This window comes from Penicillium cinerascens (assembly GCF_028974065.1).
Source record: "Penicillium cinerascens strain IBT 15544 chromosome Unknown scaffold_4_segment0_segment0, whole genome shotgun sequence".
In the NCBI taxonomy this organism is placed as follows: Eukaryota; Fungi; Ascomycota; class Eurotiomycetes; order Eurotiales; family Aspergillaceae; genus Penicillium; species Penicillium cinerascens.
Window position 1 is genome coordinate 1766425 of NW_026695297.1, and position 22088 is coordinate 1788512.

At 52.9% G+C, this 22088-nt stretch overlaps 8 protein-coding genes across 8 annotated transcripts; 3 read left to right on the forward strand and 5 right to left on the reverse strand.

The window, feature by feature from the left end:
* Window positions 1-65: 65 nt before the first annotated feature.
* On the reverse strand, window positions 66-352 carry N7498_008645 (MFS general substrate transporter; the record flags this gene model as incomplete). The annotated part of the gene is made up of 2 exons (XM_058455707.1): window positions 66-159; window positions 210-352. 2 exons carry the CDS (start codon window positions 350-352, stop codon window positions 66-68), a joined length of 237 nt encoding a protein of 78 aa, XP_058305695.1.
* A 446-nt stretch (window positions 353-798) lies between these two features.
* N7498_008646 (putative hexokinase Kxk) lies at window positions 799-2495 on the reverse strand (the record flags this gene model as incomplete). Its single annotated transcript, XM_058455708.1, has 5 exons — window positions 799-1674; window positions 1733-2140; window positions 2199-2224; window positions 2284-2406; window positions 2456-2495. The coding sequence occupies 5 exons, from the start codon at window positions 2493-2495 to the stop codon at window positions 799-801; spliced, it is 1473 nt and encodes a 490-aa protein (XP_058305696.1).
* A 335-nt stretch (window positions 2496-2830) lies between these two features.
* Window positions 2831-3954, reverse strand: N7498_008647 (SIR2 family NAD-dependent protein deacylase; the record flags this gene model as incomplete). Its single annotated transcript, XM_058455709.1, has 2 exons — window positions 2831-3781; window positions 3832-3954. 2 exons carry the CDS (start codon window positions 3952-3954, stop codon window positions 2831-2833), a joined length of 1074 nt encoding a protein of 357 aa, XP_058305697.1.
* A 412-nt stretch (window positions 3955-4366) lies between these two features.
* Window positions 4367-6865, forward strand: N7498_008648 (Golgi transport complex subunit COG4; the record flags this gene model as incomplete). The annotated part of the gene is made up of 2 exons (XM_058455710.1): window positions 4367-5572; window positions 5618-6865. The coding sequence occupies 2 exons, from the start codon at window positions 4367-4369 to the stop codon at window positions 6863-6865; spliced, it is 2454 nt and encodes an 817-aa protein (XP_058305698.1).
* A 629-nt stretch (window positions 6866-7494) lies between these two features.
* On the reverse strand, window positions 7495-9349 carry N7498_008649 (ammonium transporter; the record flags this gene model as incomplete). Its single annotated transcript, XM_058455711.1, has 3 exons — window positions 9185-9349; window positions 8796-9127; window positions 7495-8739 (listed from the first exon to the last, which is right to left on the reverse strand). The coding sequence occupies exons 1-3, from the start codon at window positions 9297-9299 to the stop codon at window positions 7495-7497; spliced, it is 1692 nt and encodes a 563-aa protein (XP_058305699.1). The 5' UTR covers window positions 9300-9349.
* Window positions 9350-12290: 2941 nt separating this feature from the next.
* Window positions 12291-15631, reverse strand: pmr1 (Ca(2+)/Mn(2+)-transporting P-type ATPase PMR1; the record flags this gene model as incomplete). The annotated part of the gene is made up of 3 exons (XM_058455712.1): window positions 12291-12865; window positions 12915-15414; window positions 15524-15631. 3 exons carry the CDS (start codon window positions 15629-15631, stop codon window positions 12291-12293), a joined length of 3183 nt encoding a protein of 1060 aa, XP_058305700.1.
* Window positions 15632-16368: 737 nt separating this feature from the next.
* N7498_008651 (kleisin alpha) lies at window positions 16369-18217 on the forward strand (the record flags this gene model as incomplete). Its single annotated transcript, XM_058455713.1, has 2 exons — window positions 16369-16682; window positions 16742-18217. The coding sequence occupies exons 1-2, from the start codon at window positions 16419-16421 to the stop codon at window positions 18215-18217; spliced, it is 1740 nt and encodes a 579-aa protein (XP_058305701.1). The 5' UTR covers window positions 16369-16418.
* Window positions 18218-19200: 983 nt separating this feature from the next.
* N7498_008652 (MFS transporter) lies at window positions 19201-21755 on the forward strand (the record flags this gene model as incomplete). Its single annotated transcript, XM_058455714.1, has 11 exons — window positions 19201-19622; window positions 19701-19810; window positions 19863-19897; window positions 19964-20208; window positions 20264-20296; window positions 20344-20430; window positions 20485-20894; window positions 20949-21060; window positions 21131-21264; window positions 21441-21513; window positions 21689-21755. 11 exons carry the CDS (start codon window positions 19201-19203, stop codon window positions 21753-21755), a joined length of 1728 nt encoding a protein of 575 aa, XP_058305702.1.
* Between the last annotated feature and the right edge of the window lie 333 nt (window positions 21756-22088).

Below are 22088 nucleotides of genomic sequence, written 5' to 3' on the forward strand. Positions count from 1 at the left end.
CAGGCTTCGATTGGTTTGCACATTTATTAGCCAAGTCGAAACAAGAGCTATCCCTTCCAGGATGATCACAACACGTATCGGAACCCTATGTTGTCGATCTCCTTTTGATCCAACATGCCATTTTCAATGCTATCCTCATCGTCATGACTCCCAGGCATCCTAGAGCACACATCACTAAAAGACCATACCCCAAATGGAACTCAACATACGCAATATAAGCACTGTGGTAGCCCGGCGCCTCACTATCCTTGAGAGTCTGCGGCCCAATAATATTCCCAATACAGTACCCAGTGAACAACAAGGCACTCGTAACCCGTTTCTTAGTATATCCCGCAACGTTAGAGCTAACCATAGTCAAACTCATCCTGAAGCCCAGACCGGAAAATAGCACAACCTTAAGTCTCGTTGAGGTAGTTGTAGAGGAAACGCTTTGGAGCTGTAGTGGACTTGGGTCTGGGCTATGGTTTCTTTTTCCTTGGCTATTTGCAGACTTACGGCTAGAGCTTGACTGAAGAAAAGTGCCTCAGGTCACTTCAATTATGAAATATCATGTCAAGGTGGAAAAGGCTCGTAGTTTAAAGGTCCCTTAATCTGCTCGGTGTCTCGAAACGGTTACGTCATTTCTCCATCCTCGTAGATCGGCATCTCTGACATCAACAGGATATCTCCCACTTTCTAGAATTGGTAATTGACCTTACTCCAAGTCTCATAGCTTCAAAAACGAAGATCAATGCGCGCCTGTTCATTCATGTAACTTGTAGATTCTTTTTAAATTCGTTAACTATCGACCCGGAAATTCTACAGAAGGGTCTTCATGTCATCCATGTTACGGATGCCAGCCAGGTTACCAGCCTTGACACGCTTCAGAGTCAAAGCAGCAATCAAGGCAGCACCGACACCGGAACCGTCCTCGGCAGCCATGATGGAAACCTTGTCCTTCTCGTTAGGAGCCCAGTCAAGGATCTCGCGCAGAGCCTGAGCACCACGGGCCTTGAAGTGGGGGTACTTGGTGAAGACAGAGCCGTCAGCACCGACGTGGCAGGACTCGATGTTCTTCTTGGTGCAGATAGCAGCGACACCGCAAGATGAAAGACGAGCAGCGCGGGTACCGATCAGCTCGGCCAGACGGCGGATCATCTCCAGCTCGGGCTGCGTGGGGCGGATGCCGAGCTGGCTGTGGAAGGTGTCCGCGGTCTCGGACAAGTTTTCGTAGGGGTCCTCCTCGATGGCGGCGAGGAAGGAGGCGTCAAGCAAGTAAGGCTTGTTCAGCTTCTCGGTGTTCTGGCCGTTGAAGATGGTACCGGGGTGGCTCTCGAGCAGATCCTTGAGAGCCAGACGGAAGATCTCACCCAGGTACAGGCCGGCGGTCATCTTCTCGAAGGCCTGCTGGCCGGGGCGGGGCGAGTCACGGTCAATGATCTCGTCGAACTTGGACAGGGGGAGAACCACGCGCTCGTTGTCAAAAGCGCCATATTCACAGTTGATTGCCACGGGCATGTCGGGAGGGAGATTCATGTGAGCGATCTTAGGCACAGAGCCAACATTTTCCATGTACGCCGCGTTGACTCCGGTGCCGAAAATGCAGCCGATCTTCATCTCGGGGTCGGTGTAAGAGGAGGCGATAAGGGTACCGGTGGTATCATTGATGAGGGCAGCGATTTTAATGGGCAGGCCCTATTAGATTTGAGTTAGTTTGATGTCAGTAATCAAGTAGAGCACCGGTGTAACGTACCCGCTTCTTCAGAATGGCCTCCAGAGGAGGAACAACATCCTGGCCCTCGACACCGTCAATGTCGAAGCCCTTGGTCCAGCGCTGCAGGACACCGTGATCGATGTAATCCTGGGTAGCTGGGTAAGAGAAGGTGAAACCGAGAGGCAGCTTGGCCAGGTCCTCGTTCTCGTGGTGGAACTCGATGAATTGCTGCAGGCAGTCGGCGATGTATTCCCACAGCTCCTCGGCGGTACCGGTGCGGAGCTCCTCGGGCATCTTATATTTGGATTGGGTGATATCAAAGGCGCCCTTCTTCTCGGTCAGGGTGATCTCGCAAACACGGAGGTTGGTGCCGCCCATGTCGAGAGCCAGGAAGGTACCCTGTTCTTCGCCATCGGGGAAGCCCAAAACCCAGGTGACATTCATGGGCTAAAGGCTTTCGGTCAGTCTATGTGTGGCATAATGTATCGGGATGCGCGGATCTCACAATGTTGCCACCCTCGACGGTGAGGCCTGTGTTGTTGTTGTTAGTGCCTTGAAGCGGAATCGACGGGCGCAGGACTGGCACGTACCCTTCTCAAGCTCCTTGACGAAGTGTTTCACGATCTCCTTGAGTTTCGCGGTGTCAACAGTGAAGGTCTCCTCGAATCTCTTGATGTGCTGTAGAAGGTCTTGCGGCAGCTCGTGCATCGATCCTGGGAAGCAATTAATGAGGGACAGCTTGTAGGAACAAATCAGGCTCACCCTTGCGGGATGGCGGCTGCTTAGGACCAATTCCGACCATGATGAAAGTATGTAGATGAAGGAGGAAGGACAAGAGAGTGTAAGAGTGTAAAGAGCAGGAGGGGAGGGGAATGACGATATGAAGGGAGACGTGGGGCCGGCGATCGCCTTGATTGATTCGGATGCGGTGGGCAACCTTGAGAATACACCGAAGTCAATCCTGGCTTTTCGTTGGTCTCTCGGCTTCCGACAAATCAGGTTTCACTATCTACTTGCTTTGCTACAGCTTACCCCATCTGTCACGGCTGTCATTAACGCATTTCATTGTCACTTCGTCCCTAAAAACCTATCCTAGAACCGTAGAGGGCGGGGGCGGTGTAAGCTCCCCATAACGGTTTACCGGGATTGGCGCGCCAAGTGCGGAAACACATGCGCCAGCCCATCATTTGAACTCGCTTCTCCTAGCCGTTCTCGCACACGCTTCTCGTATGCACTCGTTATCCCTAGCGACCGCTCAACTTCTTCGGTGAGACGATCCACCTCATCCTGGAGCCGCTCATCTCGAGTCAGTGGAGGGGCATCCTCGGCCTCACGCGACTTGGGATCCGGATTGGTCTCCTCCCAGAGAGCCTCCAGTTCTTCATCCCAGCCCATAGCTGTAGCAAACTTCCTCACACCTACATCAATATCACCCAGTAGAAGGACATCGTCCGGGCGTGATCCCAGGCTCCCAACGCGATCCATGTTGATAAGCACGCGGGGCACACCATCACTGCACATTGATGGGAGACTGGCAAATGGCTGGACAGACAGGCTGGTTCCCATCACAATACATAAATCCGCTTCTTCCGGCAGCGAGCGATTCAAAAAGAAACTCTCCGGAAGAGCTTCACCGAAGAAAACAATGTCGGGCTTGACCAGTCCGCCGCACTCCTTGCAGTGCGGTACCTTACCGCTCTTAACGATTTCATACATCTCATCATCTGGATAAGGCACCTTGCAGTCAATACAGTGCTGTGTCGCGAAGCTGCCATGGGCTTCAATGATCTTATCACCGGGAACACCAGCCTGGCGCTCAAGACAATCGATATTCTGCGTAAAATGCTTCAACAGGAGTCCCTTGTCGTGCAGTAGTTTAATGAATGTGTGGGCAATGGTTGGCCGATAGCGACCAGGGTAAAGTTCATGCGCCAGGGCATAGAACGGCTTCGGGTTCTGCCTGAAGAAGCCAATGTCGAATACATCTTCAGGTTCTTCCAAGTCCAGCATGGCCAGATTGGCATAGAGTCCCGTCTCCGGTGACCGGAAATCCGGGATGCCTGCTGAAGTGCTGATGCCCGCTCCTACCTGCGTCAAGTTAGCTTTCTGTACATGCGGGAAGGAAAAAGTTAACGAACCATGACCACCACTTTCTTGACATTGTGCTTCTTGATATATTTGGCCACTGCTTCGATGTTGCGAGCTTCCAACACCGAAGGGTGAGTGGAATCCCTCACCATGGACGACTCTTCATTGCCCATGATGTGATGGCGCCCGGGACGCCGAGGTTTCTGATGCCGCGGTCTGTGACGACGTCCCACTGTGACGACTCGGTACCGAGACTTGCTCAGGTTTGAAGAATGTAGACGTTCAAAGTGGTTGGAGTTGAAGAAATAGAGTGAGAATTAAAGTGAACGTGGGGAAGAATGACGTGACTCCAACTCAAGAGCCGCACCGGTCTTTTTTATCGTTTAACAAACGAAGACTCTATAGATATGATTCACTCGAAAGGACATTCATGCAAGCTCGTTTCTTGCTGATCAAAATAGCATTCTTTGTCTGATATCAAACGCTCAGCTCCCATCGAGTAAAAAAAGCCCCGGTCCTTCACCGCCCGCGGAGCCTACAACTGGCGTATTTGGCATCAACAACTTGCTCTCCGTGTACATCAGCATGGCACTGTCCGAGGTGGCCACGGCCAATGTATCCTCTCCGTTCCCGGAGCAATCGAGTCCCGTCGAAGCTTCTCCGCGAACCGACATCTTCAACGCCAGCTCGGTGGCCGAGATCAAGGCCGCGTTGTCCCGCCTCCACAATCAAGAAGCGTCGGTAACAGCCCGCCTCGATGCCCTGGTGACCTCGCAGAAGGATTTGTCCCGAGAAATGGGCAGATTAGATCTCATGCGCGCGAATATCGGTACTCTGACCTGCACTACGCGATCGATAAGCCATGGCATGCTCTCCGAGGCCGCGGGCACCGCCGAACGAATCTCAAGCGCCGTGCGCCGACTCGACCTCGAACAGGCTCGGGTAAAGGCTACACTGGACGTTGTGGAGCAGGTTGCAGAGCTCAAGGCGTGCGCATTGGGTGTTGCGGGGTCGATGGGTGCCTCCCAGGACTGGGAGACCGCGGCCAGCTACCTGCACCGCGCTGCCCAGGTTCCACCGACTGTGGTCAATGGAGCATTCGCAGCTGAGATGGTGCCGACGGCCGAGGTCCCTGATCCGCCGAGTGTGACGCTGGATAACGCGGCCGAGTCGCTTTGCGGGCTGTTCCTGCGCGAGTTTGACAAAGCCGTGAAGGAGAGCGACGGAGCTAAGATTACTCGCTTTTTCAAGTTGTTCCCCCTGATCGGTCGGTCTGAGGTTGGACTGGATGTCTATGGTCGCTACGTCTGCCAGGGCGTAGCAGCCCGGGCCCGTGGAAACCTGAATGCCAGTACTGGGGCGCATAAGGACGGGTTCTTCTACGCCAATGCGTTGACCAAGCTTTTTGAACATATCGCACAGATCATTGATGGCCATGGTGGGCTGGTTGAACGGCACTACGGCCCGCGGAAAATGGGGCGGGTCATTGAACGACTGCAGGTCGAGGCCGACGTGCAGGGTGGCATCATTCTAGACACCTGGAGTGATGAGAGGCATGTCGATCGCAAACTGATGGACATCAAGTCATATGCCTTTACTTTCTTGGTGCAGAGCTTCCTCCCGGCACAGCGTACTGGCCCAGCTCTCACGCAGTCGCCAGCCCCTGGTGCAAATGCAGCCACTGAGGATGAAGGGGTGGACATGAAGGAAATTGACGGTATCCTGAATGAGATGGCTATTATGCTTGGTCGGTGGTCACTTTACTGCCGGTTCCTGGCAGATACATGCAATGTAAGTGCACTGCCCACTTTGAATGGTCTTTACTGACGAGGACAGGCACCTTCAAATGAAGAGAACGAAGAGAAGGAAAATGATGACAGCAGATACACACTGCCCAGCTTCTTGCAAGAGGCACCTCTGGCTCGTAAGATCAACGACCGCCTGGTGTCTCCATTCAACACAATGACAACATTCTTCTTCCGCCGATCTGTAGAGAAGGCCTTCCAACTGGACGAGTCGCCCTCAGGCTTGAACCTCAGCCTCCAAAAACCACTCAGGGCAGATCCTCCCCACATTACCTCCGCCGTGGACGATATCATGTACATCGTGAACAAGGTGATCCAGCAATCTCTCGCCACCTCCCAAGAAGCGGTGGTAACCAACGTCGTCCCAACACTGTCCCGTGTCCTCGGCTCCGACTTCATTGGCATGACCCAGCGCAAGATGCGCGACGAATGCTATCCACGCGCAGCCGTGCAAGGCGGCCAACCCCCCGAACAAACAATCATCTCATTCCTAGTCCAAATCAACAACCTCGACATCGGGGTCGATTACATCCGACGAATCGTGCAAAACAACAGCGGCTCGAAACAACCTCTGCCGGCCAGCGACACCGCCGACGCACAAGTGACAGACCACCTCCGCTCTCTCTTCCCAGCACCAGCATCCGCACTCCGCGTCGCACAAACCCTGCACTCACTAGGCAGCTCCTTCGAATCCAAAGTCAACGACCTTCTATCTGACGGGATCCAAGTCGTCTTCAACAACGTGATCAAGCACCGCCTGCGCCCAATCCTAGCAGACGCCTTCCGCGACATCGAATACCAGCCCCACGACGCCGACTCGGACGTACCGGACGAATACCAAGACGAAAGAGGTAGCAAAGAACTCGTCCGGCCCCGCTTCGCATCCGGCTGGACCGAGCTCCTCGTTCCACTAGCGCGGATCCTAACCGCCCAAGCGTTTGACCGTCTTCTCACGGTGACAGTCGCGTACTTTGTGCGTCTGCTCGAGAAGAGGCTATGGTCGTACCAGGGCCGGATCAATCCCCTCGGTGCGGCGCGTCTTGAAAGAGATATTTCGGGTATTGTTAGTACTGCTGTTGATGTTGGGCAGGGATCTGGAGCTCCCGGGAGGTATAGACACCGGGACACGTTTGCGCGGTGCGTGCAGATGACGTTAGTTATGAGCATGGATGAGGATGAGTGGGACGAGGTGCTGCGTGGTGGGGAGGCGGCTGAGGTTGTGGATAAGTTGAGTCGAGAGGAGAGGGTTCGTGTTCGGGCTATGGTTCGACGGGGGTGAAATGGATATCTCTCCAAGTTTGAGGGAGTAGGAATGTCGGATATAGTACTGTGGATTGTGGATTGTATATTGAGTGACTACTTGTTTTTGTTCTGCATTGCATACATGGAATTGAATATCATGGATAGGAAGCCTTTCCGTCTCAGGTCAAACTGAAAGACAGACAAAACAAGCAGGTGATGGAGCATAGAAGAAAAGAAGAGGAACTATGTCAAATCTACAAGAGAGCTTTTTGAAAAAATTCTAATCAGAATTTGTCTATACTGCAAAACAGGTATGCGAAACCGCACAGCCGAAGCTCCATTACAGTAGGAGCAAACATTATGTTACACGATCCCGATCCCATGTTGAAAACGCCAGGCCAGTCCATAGACAATTGCATTTCCCGTGGTATGCACGAAGGAGGTTTGGGGAAGCGTGAGAGTGTAGTTCTTTTGAAAGACGTGTCGGGTTGGTCTTGTAGATTGGTGGATGGATGGTTGATGGATAGGTATAAAAGTGCAAGGAAGCCCCAGGCTTCCAGAGAAAAAAAGAAAAAAAAAAAAGAAAACACGCTCAAGGGATATCGAACAATGCGAATCGAAAAATAAGGCTGAAGAGATGCTGAGGCTATGAGAAGAAAACACTTTTTAGTTCTCTGTCTTCTCGTACACGACGGGCTCGGGTTGAGTGTGGGGAGGTTGGTGCTCAGCAACCTGGCGAGGCGCAGGAGTAATCTTGAGCTCGTGCATGGCCACGTCACCCTCACTGTCTCCGCGGGAGCTCTCCCCGTTCGGAGGGCGGCCTTCGAGCATGATGCCAGTGGGCGGGTTGCCGCCGCACATCATCTCAGAGTGCGCGCCGACACCGTAGCGCTGCTCGTCAGGGATGTGGTGGCCGTCTGCAAGCTGGTCGTGTTTCTGGGGGGTCCAGGCGAGGTAGTCACGGCGGACCTCGACGTAGTCGTAGGCGAACTCGCCGAGCTGGTCGTCGTCCATACCGAGGAGCTCAGCTTCTTCGGAGGCGCGCAGGTTAAGGCCCGGGATGGCGTTGATACCGTAGGCGATGATGGCGGACATGACGAAAGCGTAGGTAGCAGTTGCGACGATATAGGCGATTTGGATGTATAGTTGTTTGTAGTTGTGGATAACCCATCCGCCGACGCCGGAGCCGGTGTTCACGCCGTCGAGGCCGACGATGGCGTCGTCGCCGAAAAGGGCGTTGAAGATGAGGCCGACGATTCCAGCAATGCCGTGCTCGGCTAACACATCCATGGAGTCGTCGATGCGGATCCAGTACTTGATCTTGGTAGAGTAGTTGCACACGATGCCGGTGACAACACCCAGGATCACACTAGCCCAGGGAGTGATGAAACCAGATGCAGGGGTAGCAGCCACGAGGCCCGAGATGGTACCGGAACACCAGCCGACCATGGACCACTTACGAGCCAGGCGCCAATCGAGCAGAACCCAAGTGATGGCGGCAAAAGCGGCAGTCAGGTTGGTGTTCCAGGAAGCCATGGTAGCGCGGATGTTGGCACCGAAGGAAGAACCGCCGTTGAAGCCGAGCCAACCGAACCAGAGGAAGACGGTACCGAGAAGGATGAGGGAGACGTTGTGAGGGCGGAAGTTGAGCATCATGCGTTCCTGTCGGCGACCGAGGACCATGGAATAGGCGAGAGCAGTGAAACCGGAGCCAATCTCGACGGGGCCACCACCGGCGTAATCCAGGACACCGTACTTGTAAGCCCAGCCGTTGACGTTCCAGGCCCAGCAGGCCAGCGGGCAGTAGACGATAGTAGCCCAAATGAAAGTAAAGACCATAGCGGGAAGAAGCCGACCGCGCTCAGCGACAGCTCCCATGACGATAGCCGCAGTTACACCGCAGAATTGCATCTAGACCGAGTCAGATAAAACACTCCACGTTTGCATCACATGGAGCTCGAAAGTACCTGATAGAACGCATAAAGAATATTAGGAATCAAGGGCGAACCAGGGCTCGGATCAGCCAAAGTCTTCATCAAGCCAAAGTAGCGCAGATTTCCTATATATCCATTGGTGGCTGTCGGGGAGAAAGCCAAAGAATAACCCCAGAAGTACCACTGGAAGGTAATAACCGAGAAAGAAGCCATACAGGCCCAGATCATACTCAGAGCGGACTTTCGACGAGCAAGACCGGAGTAAAGGAAACCGAGACCGGGGATCATCACCATGACCATCGCGGAGGCCACGATAATATAGGCCTGGTCACCGGATTGGAACCATTTGTTCAAGTTTTCGGTGCCTGTCCGAGAAATCCATGAGCACAACAGTCAGTCAGTCAAGGGCGAAGGGCACGTACGGGAGTTACCGCCCAGAGCCGGGTTGGTCGAGAGAGAGTAGTCGGACGGAGCACCGATCCAGTTGTAGGACGCATAATCCGGGGCGTACGGGGCTTTCCCGTTGAACGCCGACATGATGAAAGATCTGAGCTCGTGAGAGCTCGCGTGTGTTGAGAGGGATTGATTGATTGGTGTGCGGGAGAGTGGAAGTATCGAGTCGAACTAATCGTCAAGGGCGAAAAGAAGCTGCAATGGTCGCAGGGGGAAGAGCGGGAGAGCTGAGCACCGTGTGAAGGATTGGAAAAGTCGCCACGGGGGGAATGAGACTATAAAAAAGAATGGAACGCGTTGCGTAGTCCTGGAATCCAGAGATAACTCGGATCGACGGTCTCCACTTTGGAGGCCTGAATCGGACCGCGTGGAAAAAAGCAAGGTCGGGGCGATAAAGGCGAACGGACCAAGGGGATTTGAAGGCTAGACGATTTCGAGAAGGAGAATAAAAACCGGGGGAGGCGCGGTTAAGTCATAAAGTCGAAAGCCGTGAGGATTGTGGTGGATTGCTGGGAGAAATGATTATGACAACAGCAATGGCATAATCGGGGCTCCGCCCGATAAACGTGAGATCGCTTGGCTAAAACCCTAAGTATACTTCACGGTCTTCCGTCTAGTCACGAATAAATAGTCAAAGGATATTCAATTGCATTCTCTAGAGATATAATCAGCTCTCTCCTGCATCATCAATGCGTCTCTATGATCCCAACTCCGACGGCCGCACCAGGTGGCGACGCGATGTTTTTGACTTCCATGGGTCTCAGCCCGGACGTGTCTGGGCTGCAAACGCCTAAGCAACTCCGGGCTTTTACCCAGGATTTCCCGGTGACCCTATACTCCGGGGAACTCACGGACATGGAGCCATGGAGACCCCATTTCTCTGCAGACGCACCGGCTCTATATATACGTCTTCCACGTCTCCCTTCGAGTTTACTATCTTATCATTCCATGCCGACGGCGTTCCTGTCCCTAGGTACAATCCTCGCGCTTCGCCGGAATGCAAGGAACACTCGACAGATAACAGCAAGCCTGCGCTGCGCTATCCGAGGCAGGCAATTGGACAAGTGACGAGCTCTTATCGGGCCTCTAATTGGCCGCAGATAAAGATTGCCACCGGCCTCAGTGACTTTCAGTTACTTAAGTGGATTAGCACAAACTAAGCTCAGAAAGTTCCCGGGTGGGTACCAGGCTTCCGCCGCATCAGGTTTAACCGCATCATACTCAATCAGTCTGTCATTGGCGGCAGATAAGCCGCCTTCGCCTCTACCGGATTCTCCCGGCTCGGGATGTTCAGGGTTCCCCTCTTGCCTGCCGAACTCGGGGCCAGGGTCGGGTTGGGCCTCGGTGAGTCCGAGCATATTTGTGTCAATTCTCTTGAAATTGACTATGGAGTCAATTCGAAGTCGGTAGAACTGATCTCTACGTTTACATCGGGCGAATCATCGCTTCTACATGCACACGACCACTCGGAGCAGAGGAATAGTCATCGATCCGCTCCCGTGGGGCCGGGACTCTCTCAGCCGTGGATGGGTCCTGTGGACCTTATCGTAGCCTCATGCTTAACACGATCAGGATGGCTGAGCAGTTCGGAGATGGAAAATCTCCCCGGCGGCACTTGCTCATCGTTTCATACGGTGCCACGGGGAGGCTCTTTCTGCCGGTCGGAAGATATCACCGATGCCATATCCTGGATAAAACCTCCGCCTGTGTAGCGATTGCGCACTAAACTAGTACGAATCCAGATTTGAGTATACCGATAACGGCTTACTTACGGGCCAACGAATTCTCCTGGAGTGGATACATTTGTTCTTCTGTAAAACATGCTTCTTCTAGAAGAATGATTGCAAGGCACTAGAGAAGCCCCTATTAGCTAGACCCCACGCTCCGATCGAACTAGAAATAATAATTGAAATGCCGGTCTAGTCAACCAAGTGGGGATTATTCAGCCATCGACGAAGTGCCTCGGCGGGCCGGGGGTGGGGGGTTACATCAAGCTAATATGTACGGATAGGGACTCCAGTATCCTTCAGGTTAGCCACTTCAGTTTCCCCAGAGGCGTTGCTGTATGGGTATATTAGATCTGATCTGCTTTGTCTACGATCAAATTTTGTCAATTGAGGCAGAGTCCAGGAGGGGAACACTGGACACTGGATGCTTGGACTCGAGTAATGTATCGACCCATGCACCCATACACAGTTCGCCGGTATCTGATTACACTATGCTGCCTATGGATCCTCCTTCAGTTTGACGGTGGCCAGTTAGATTTCAATTTCTTTTTGTTCAATTCACGAATGGGAGCCTTGAATAACTTTGAACATACTCGATCTGCCTTGACCTTCCAAAATATATTTCGAATGTCATACTTCAAAATGACGCCTCTTAACATTCGCCCCTATCCAATATTGATGCTACGAAGTAAACAAAGAGGGCCAATTAGATCATTCAGTAAAACCGTAACCTTGGAAATTATTCACGTTCTATAGCTTCCAGAAGCCAGCCAAGCCCGTCCATCCGTCTTGGCTGCATTCCACATCACGGCCAAGCCCACCTGACAGCCCCACATAGCGCAAATTTTCACCCAGTTCTTCAACAAGTAGGCCGGCTGGCCCAATGGCAAGGCGCTTGACTACGAATCAAGAGATTGCAGGTTCGACCCCTGCGTCGGTCAATTTTTTGGTGTTTTTGGGTTACTATTTTGGCTGTATGTGGCTTTATTTTTGCATTTAGGAAATAAGGAATAAGAAAAAGTCATTTCCGACCACTGGGCATGTGTTATGTATGGTGTGGGCAATGGAGCAAAGATAGCTACTGCTGCAAGCGAAAAGAATAAAACAAAGAAATAGAGTTTGCCCAGGTGAGCTTGAAGGCTTAGTTGAAAAAAAGATATTGGTACAGGTCATACAGACAACATGTGCGTCGAAATTCCAGATTCTATCTAAGATTATCCACCAGTGACAGGAAATGCGAATACTTTTGCATCGGCGTAAAACATCTATTATATATAGGGGATATCAATCCAATCACATAGGTTACACACATTCACTGAGATCCATCCAAACAGGCTCGAGGGATACATCAGACGTTAGCACTATACCCAGGACCCAGACCGCGCCGACGTTGAAGAGCATTGAGGTACTTGCGGCCCTCGTCAACCCAGAACACAGAGCTGGCAAGTAAGAAGAGCCTGAACAGCGAGCCGAAGCTCAGAGACTCGGTCTGGAAGACACGCTGCAGGAAAGGCAGGTAGATGACACAGGCCTGGCCAGCCAAGGAGCCAAGGACACAGTAGTTGAACATTTTGTTACCGAACAAGGAGATCTCGCCGCGCAGGACAGATTTGCCCTCGCTGCGGCAGGTCAGGGCGTTGAACATGTCAAAGAGGACGAAACAGGTGAATGTCATGGTTGTGTCGTGGGCGGTGACGACGCGGGTTCGTTTGCCTAGGGTGGTGCCGTCGTCGACGTCGCCCATCTCGTGGATGTAGACTGCTAGCGTGCCGAGCATGATGACCAATGCGGAGATGAGGACTCGTTGGATGAGGGCTTTTGTTAGGACTCGTGCTGCCCTGGGACGCGGGGGTCGGTTCATGATGGAGGGGTCGACGGGCTCGACGCCGAGAGATTGGGCGGGCGGGCCGTCCATGAGAATGTCTGGACTGAAGTTAGAATAGTGAAAATTAGACAGAAAGAGAGAACTCACTGATCCACAGAATCTGCATGGCATTCAGCGGATTCTCGAAGCCGAGCGTGGTGCTGACTAGCACAAGACTGAGCGCGGCCACACTGGTACTAAGCTGGAACGTAACGAAGTTTTGGATATTGTAGAAGATTCCCTTGCCTTGCTCGATTGCCCGCAGGATAGTCGAGAAGTCGTCGTCTGTCAGAATCATATCCGCTGCCTCCTTGGCAACATCGGTGCCCAACTTGCCCATCGAAATACCAATGTCGGCCTTTTTCAAAGCCGGTGCATCATTGACACCATCACCGGTCATAGCCACGACATCTCCGCGGGACTGAAGGGCCCGAACAATCTTCAGCTTGTGGTCCGGACTCGTGCGAGCGAAAATCGAGGTAGTTGCAATTGCTTGGGATAGCTCAGCAGTGCTCATGTGGTCAAGTTCATCGCCGCGGATGACCGATCGCGAACCCGGCGCCTCGATGACTGGCATTCCCAACTTCTTCGCAATAGCCACGGCGGTTGTCTCAGCATCACCAGTGATCATGATGACCCGAACTCCGCCAGACATCAGACGACGAATAGATTTGTGCACATCCCTACGTGGCGGGTCGTTCATGCCCACTAGTCCGGCGAAGACCAGTCCATTATAACGATCATCATCATTGGAAGGGCTGCTGGAACTGGACGTGGGGGTTCCAGAGCGACTGCCGAATCTCCGCATACCTCTCGATGAGTCTCGGACTGCACCGCTCGCAAAGGCGAGGACTCGCAAGCCTTCGCTTGCCATTTGCTCAGCAGCATTCCGGATGATCTGGCGCCGGGGCTCGTCCAAGATGACCTCCCGACCATCCTTGGTCAGATAAGTATCAGAACGAGCGAGAACCTGTTCAAGAGCGCCCTTGATATAGGCAACTTCTGACTCACTAGGGCTGCCGCTACCAATGATCACGCCCATCCATTTCCGCTCAGAGCTGAACGGAGTCTCAGAAACACGAGCTCTGATTCGATCACGGACATCGTCCTCACCCAAAGTATCAAGAAGATCCAAGATGGCAACATCGGTAGGCTGGCCGACCCAACGGCTCTTCACAGCGTTCGAGTTTCTATCAACGGTTGAGGAGAGTACCGCAGCGGAGGATGCAGTGGCCGGCGAGTTAGCATGCATGCGGGAGAGTCGAGAATTGTTTGCAATATTTCCGACTCGAAGAATCGTGCGAGCAGCTGGCCCGGGCGAGAGCACAGAGGCCATATCCCGCTGAACCTCAAAAGGCTCGGTACTATCAAAATGCCACATCTTGGTGATCGTCATATGGTTGAGCGTAAGTGTTCCAGTCTTGTCACTGCAGACAACGTTGACAGAGCCGAGCGTCTCGACGCTGGGAAGTCTTCGCATGATCGCTCCCCTCTTGGCCATCCTCAGAACTCCAAGAGCGAGAGTGACAGTCACGATGATAGGCAAGCCTTCTGGAATGGCTGCAACGGCTAGGGAAACACTAATAGTAAACATTTCCAGGAGCTTACGACCTTGCAAGAGACCAATGAACATGATCAAACCAATGACACCGAACGAGACCCAACTCAGTTCTTGACCAAGCCGGTCCATGGTCAACTGCAACGGAGTCCGGGGACTCTCAATCTCCTGCAAAGAAGCTGAAATAGCTCCGAACTCTGTCTTGGCACCGGTTGAGATGACAATACCCTGACCATAGCCCGAACGGACCAGGGTCCCCATGAAAGCGATGTTGTGTTGTTCATTCAGACGAATATCGGCACCGACGGCGCCAGTAGCCGGGGCGTCATAGAACGGGGATCGAGGAGGGCTGGTAACATTGAGGGCCTGGAGCTTTCCGCTATGTGTACTGCGAAGGGCTGCGGCAAACTTCACCACCGGTTCGTTCTCGCCGGTCAAGTTTGATTCATCGATCGAAAGGTCGGTTGCGGAGGTGATTCGAATATCGGCAGGGATGCGGTCACCTGTAGCGAAGAGAACCATATCACCAGGGACAAGGTGAACTGCAGGGACAAGTGTAGACGCTTTCATCGCAGAGGATGCCGTGGCTGGGCTCTTGCTCCGGAGTTCCACCAACTCCTCCCCAGGCCCTGCCGGAGAGACACCCTCCATCCCAACATGTACATGTGTCCCCGGGTGGTGACGAATGAGGTGGGCGTAGTGCGGAACAAGACGGCCCAGCGCCTCGAGCGACTTCTCGGACCGGTATTCCTGAACGAAGCCGACCGACACCACGATTGTGACTGCGAGTGTAATGCTGAGGGCATCATCGAGGTTGCCCATGATGAAAGAGATTCCGGCCGATGCGAGCAGGAGAAGAATGAGGCTTTCCTTAAACTGCTTGAGGAACCGAAGCCATAGGGGTTCCGGCTCCTCGTGGGGAAGTTCGTTGGGTCCATCGCGTGCCAGGCGAAGTTCGGCTTCGGCAGGGGTTAGTCCATCGTGCAAGGAGGTTTGTAGGCGCTCGGCGGTTTCATGAGGCTCGAGCCATGAGTATGTAGCGGTTGATGTCTGGAGCAAACGGATCCGTTGTGTTAGCGGCGTGTCTCCAATCGAGAGCCCAAGTGAGAAGAAATCCGAGCATTGGTCTAGCCTGAGTTTCCTCGATGACCACACTTACCGAAGAAGGTGCATCTTGTCGCGCACCTAGAGGGTTGGTGACTGGGGGACGCGGAGACTCTGTGTGCACATTATGCAGAGGTAGCGCAGGTGTCATCGACCTTGACATCTCTCATGCTTTGATGGAAAAGGAAAGAAATAGAGAGAGGGAAAAAGACGCGTCGAGACTAGCGTAGAGCACTTTGCATCCCGCCCGGATCAGAATTGAGGGGGTTGTGGAGGGATGTTTTTTTAAGATGCGATCTGGCAGCAGCTTCAAAACGGGGGGCTAGCCTGGCGGATAGAACCGAGTGGGAACCGGGGAGGATCGACGAATGAAGGCCGCCAACGGAATGAAACAACAAATCGAAACAGATGACTGTCACTCAAGCAGCACAAGGGCAACGAATTGACATGAGATTATCACGACAGGGTCGAATGCGAATGGAAGAGGCCCAAGTCCCATGATGATGCTTTACCCGATGGGGTTAGTTCCTGCGAACGACGCATTAAATATTATCCGAGTGCGCATCGGGCTTAGCGCGATTCATGACTAACGCATTCCTCGTTTCCCAGCCCCCTCGATTACATGAGCAGGCATCACTGAGGAGAAAGGCACCTGACTGCCTGATTCCCACCCGACGCGCATCCCTCGTTTTCTTTCTGAGACCCCATCCCTCGCGCATCAAGGACGTGACTCCAACGCGACGTGGTTGTTAATTTGGATCTCTTTTGGTCGCAACCCTGTCGCCTTGGTCGCCTATTCTTATTCAACGTGTACAGCACCTCCCTCGAGTCTTTGTTTTCATTCCAGCGCGTCAACCTCTCTGTTACTCTGCACCCCGCGCCGGGCGGGTTGCCTTTCTCCAATATCTGGCAACCTTATCTGTGTATAGCTTACACTTTGACTACGCGCCATGTTCTACTCCGAGACTCTTCTCTCCAAGACGGGGCCGCTGGCCCGCGTCTGGCTGTCGGCCAACATCGAGCGCAAGCTATCCAAGTCGCACATTCTCCAGTCCGACATTGAAAGCAGTGTTAGCGCCATTGTCGACCAGGGCCAGGCGCCCATGGCTTTGCGACTCAGTGGGCAGCTGTTGCTCGGTGTTGTGCGCATTTACAGCCGCAAGGCCCGTTACCTTTTGGACGACTGCAATGAAGCTTTGATGAAGATAAAGATGGTATGACCTCGACTTTTTTTTTTTGGTTTAACTCGATCATCAATTGACTGTATAACCAGGCTTTCCGTCTTACAAACAACAACGACTTGACAAGCACGGTTGTCGCACCGGGTGGCATTACCCTTCCCGATGTGCTGACTGAAACTGATCTCTTCACCAACCTTGATACGTCGCTACTCTTCCCCCAGAACCTGAACTTGGAGTCGAGTGGAAAGCGGCCGGGTGCCATGGATTTCGGTAGCCAGCTCTTGCCTGATAGCACTCTCCGACGTTCGGTCTCTCAAGAGCCCGCGCGTCTTGAGGACCCCAGCCTAGTCGATCTCGATTTGGGTGAGGATGAGATTCCCCTGGGGATGGATACCACTATGGAAATTGGTCGAGACGCTCCCCCGGCTCGTCCGATGGAAGAAGATTTGTTCAGTGATTCTGGCAAGCTCATCGACAATGACATCGATCTTGATATCGGAGAAGATGATGCCCCGCTGGACAAGATGGATCTGGATGCACTCGACAACTTGAACGACCCCCTCGCCGATGGCCCAATGGACTTTGGCGGTGATGATGACCTTGATGGCATGACTCCTCGTGCTGAAGGGAACCGATTCGCGCGTGACTCGGAGAGTCCTCTTTCGGACGCCGGGTCTGTGCAAATGAACCAGCTCGAAGAAGAATACAACCGTGACGGCTCTGCTACTCCTGAAGCGCAAGCCCAGCAAGGCCAGCGCTCCAAGCGTCAAAAGTTGATCGAAATGGACCCGCGGGTGACCTTGTCGAACAGCCAAGTCAAGGCCCAGCAGGCCGATCGCTCTGAAATCCTGAAGCCCACCTCTTTCCTGCCCCGTGATCCCGTCCTCCTCACTCTGATGACCCGTCAACAGAACGGCGACTTCGTTTCAAGTATTTTCGGCGAAGAGCGTGGTCGTGGTTGGGCCCCTGAGCTGCGTGGTCTTCTTTCTCTGGACTCTGTCAAGAAGTCTGGTGAACTGAAGCGCAAGCGTGACAGTGGAATCTCTGACATGGATGTGGCTGCTGCTGATGTTCCTGCCTTGGAATTCGGTGACGATGATGCCATTGTCCCCGTTGACGAGGGCATCGGCCTCGACACCACCCTGAACCAGCACTCGGAGATTAACTTCCCCGGAGATGATGGTGTTCAGGATATGCACTTCAGCGACGCAGGTGATGCCCAGCCCCTTGTGGACTTGGATGACACCATTCGCCCGGTTGACAACGAGGCTGTCTCTCTGGGGACCAAGCACGCCGTGCACGTCCTGCGCGAGCAGCTGGGCGACTCTGAACAGAAGAAAGGCGTTCTCTTCCAGGACCTGCTTCCCGAGAAGCGTGCCAGCAAAGCCGACGCGACCAAGATGTTCTTCGAAATCCTGGTGCTGGCCACCAAGGACGCCGTCAAGGTCGAGCAGAACACCAAGTCGATTGGTTCTCCCCTGAAGATCAAGGGCAAGCAAGCTCTCTGGGGCTCATGGGCCGAAGAGAACGCTGCCGGTGCTGCCAGCCAGCTGATTCAGGCTCTGTAGATGGGGGATGAATGCCTGTTAAAATTCTGGGATATACTGGCGCACTTTCCATTCATGTACAGCTGAGTTTGGGATGGCCTATTGGGTTCTGGAAGATCCGATAATTGCTGGGGTAGCATCGTTTTGGATGACTATCTGGAGTTCTGGGACTGGTTTGGAGCCACGGGGCTACGGCGATTGCTTTTCTTATGGGTTTGTGTTCACTGGAGGATTATTATTGATCGGGTTACCGTAGTAGCGCTAGCAGCTAGATAATGAACATATCAATGTGATACAGCTGACACCATTTCATCCCATCCAACTTAACTGTACTCGAGTTCCTGCAGGTCACAGTGCAAGTCATCTTCACGTGGAGGCCTTCGATCGTCGCACGCCACGTGCGAGATGACAATGCTTGGCTGTGCAAGGGACCTGCCATTGAGCTGGCTAACTCTTGGCACTGAAATATTCCTAAATAGCTCTAGACCTCGAAAATTCAAAGCTTGCCCGACCTTGAAGCTTCATTGTGCAACCCATGAGCACGGCCAAGAACCCGGCGCATCGGGTTCTAACATCCGAGCGAACACCGTTACAGCCAAGCCCATTGATTGCTTTTTTCCTCCGCCGATCCCCCACAGAGTAACCGATAACAAAAGCATCAAATAAACGATTCCCTACTGTAGGTAGGACGAAGCCATGGATCTTAACAAGGACTATCAAGCAATAATCAGGATTCGCCCCATTGGCCCGAGAACCGGGATTAGCTCCGGGAATGATATCACCCTCTCGGCGACCGAAGTGGATAAAAACTAGCTTTAAATCAGTCGCGTCGATAACGATTAATCAGCTCGGCGTATCTAAAAGCCGATTCAACAATTCAGCAGACACCCTCGAAGGAAGCTCAAGCTCAAGCTCAAACTCAAGTTCAAGCTCAGTCTGACCTTACCCTTCATATTTTTCCGACGCTGTTTCCCAACCGGATGGCCTAACGAACACCCGGAACCATGTCCGCGCGATCGCCCTCACCCCCCGCCCCCGGCATTCGCGCCGAGGCCGATACCGATACCGAAAAGCCAGTCCATGGCGACAATCCACGCCGGTCTATGGAGAATAGCTCGTCCGAACAGAGGGAAAGTAAAGAAGAGGAGAACGGGGCATTTGCACCGATTGCATGCCCCCCCACGCACGAGCGCGGGCTGCAGAAGCAGAGATCGACTGCGTCGCGATCGTTGGAGCGGAACTGGTCGCTAAATGATGGGGTTAGTTTAGGCGGTAATAAGTTCGGGGAGGAGGATGGTGAAGCTGGGGATGGGGAGTCGGGGTATGTTGTTGGGTGGGAGGAGGGTGACGCGATGAATCCAAGGAATATGAACAAGGCACGGAAGTGGTTGATTGTTGTGATTGTTTCTATGGGGTCGCTGTGTGTGTGAGTATTCCTTCATATGGGAGCTGGAGGGGTGGTTTGGGATCTGGTTGTTATGTGGGTTGATGCTGACTTGGATAGGACTTGCACGTCGTCGATGTATACCACGACGTATGACCAGTTGATGAAAGAGTTCAATTGCTCACAGGAAGTGGCGACGTTGGGATTGTCCTTGTTTATCTGGGGTCTTGGTTCGTTGCTGTGTTGGACTTGGTATTGGGCTTTTTATTAACATTATCTTAGGAATTGGACCGCTTTTCCTCAGTCCATTATCCGAGGTATGGTTGATTCCAAAAATGCTTGGTCCACGGGATAAAGGGACATAACCAGCTGACTATGGACAGTTCTACGGCCGAAGGAAAATCTACATCGTCTCCTTTTCGCTGTTCCTGATCTGGCTCATTCCCTGCGCAGTGGCGAAGAACATCCAGACCATGATCGTGTGCCGCTTCTTCAATGGGTTGGCAGGAAGTGCTTTCCTCAGTGTTGCTGGTGGCACGGTGGGTGATCTGTTTGATCGACATGAACTTGGCTTCCCCATGATGCTGTACACAGCAAGTCCCTTCATTGGCCCCGAGGTTGGACCTCTGTAAGTCTAATGCACCTCGAATCTCTCTCCACAAAGCTAATGGTCTGTGATATAGTGTTGGCGGCTTTATCAATGAGTTCACTACCTGGTATGCTATCTTACACTATCAATGATGGTCAAAATTAACCTCTGCAGGCGATGGACATTCTATGTCCTTCTCATTTGGACTGGCGTCTTGCTCGTCTCGATAGTTTTCCTTGTCCCGGAGACATACCATCCAGTGTATGTACCATCCAGATCAAGTGTGGCGCGTTTCGCCTGTACTGACCGAAATAGGCTCATGAGGCACAAAGCGCAGAAACTCCGCAAGGAGACCGGAGATGACCGATGGATAGCCCCTATCGAAAAGATGAATCGATCGGTAGCGCAAACAGTCCTGCGATCCATGTATCGCCCTATTCTTCTTTTGGCACTAGAGCCTATGTGCCTGAATCTGTGTATTTTTTCGGCCATTCTATTGGGTATTCTCTACCTCTTTTTCGGAGCCTTCCAATTGGTCTTCGAAACCGTGTACGGCATGTTATTGTGGCAGCGAGGCCTCTGCTTCCTGGGTCTCTTTGTTGGCATGGTCTTCGCGATCCTGTCAGATCCCTTTTGGCGGCGGAACTATGCGCGTCTGGAGCGAAATTACCAGAAGACCACGAATAAGCCGGACGAGTTTCAGCCCGAGTGGCGACTGCCTCCAGGTAAGTCTTCGACTTTTCGAGAACCGGGGTCAGATCTAATTCATTGTTTCATAGCGATCTTGGGTGGGCCCCTGGTGACCATTGGGCTATTCATCTTCGCCTGGACAATTTACCCTGATGTACACTGGATTGCCCCCATCATCGGCAGTGCTCTATTCGGTGCAGGGTAAGTACACCTGACCTGCTTCAGCCTGTTACTGAATCATTTGATGCTAATGGAACCGTGTTACTACTAGGACCATCCTGGTCTACTCAGGAATTTTCACCTTCCTAGTCGATGCCTATCCCACCTTCGCAGCCAGCGCGCTAGCAGCGAACAGCTTCACCCGATCAGCATTTGGAGGCGTCTTCCCCCTGTTTGGGATCCAAAGTAAGTTTGCCCCAGAGCTATTTCAATCACGGCAGGGATCGAGGGTCTGTGCAGGGAGAGCGCAGAGGATCTCCGTTGCAGGCACGATGCATGGTGTCTCCAGCCGGTTCACATAGGCGTTGGGGCATTTTGTTGAATCGCAATTGTGTCGAGGATTGTAACTAACGGCCGTGCAGTGTACAACAACCTGGATTACCATTGGGCAACCTCGCTACTGGCTTTTTTGACCCTTGCCATGGCCCCTTTCCCGTAAGTGATTCGATGTCTCCTGATTTCTCATCCCTGATCGCCGGCGCTATGGCCTCGAAATTTCTTTTCCCCTGGGCAAACCTCGAGGGCGCTCCAACTCGAGTGCATGCGGAGCCAAGTCGCAAACTTCATATGAGAACTTTTCGATCGTTTTATTGATATTTGGCTTTTTTAGGTACATCTTCTTCAAGTACGGGCCTCGCATTCGCAAGCATAGTCGCTTTGCGACACAGCAGACGTGATGACATCAAAGTCCTGAACATAGTCTCATGGATGGCCAAAATAGTCTTTTCCAGTTTACAGATGATCATATACCATTAAAGAATTTTAATCCGAGATTTTGCTCTTGACTGCGCGATCCCAGAGGGGCAGTTGCAGTGCTGTTCATAGTACCAATGCAGGCCCGACGCTCCAATGTGCTTTGCGAGGACTGCTTACCTCTCGAGTGACCAGCTGGTATCCTGTAATCTGGTGACTCTATCCGGGCCATACGTTGAACTCCCGAACCTCTGACGCTCGGTTTGTCACCAGGATGATGGCTCAACGCCAGCTGCTGTCCCACGTACGGCTGAAAT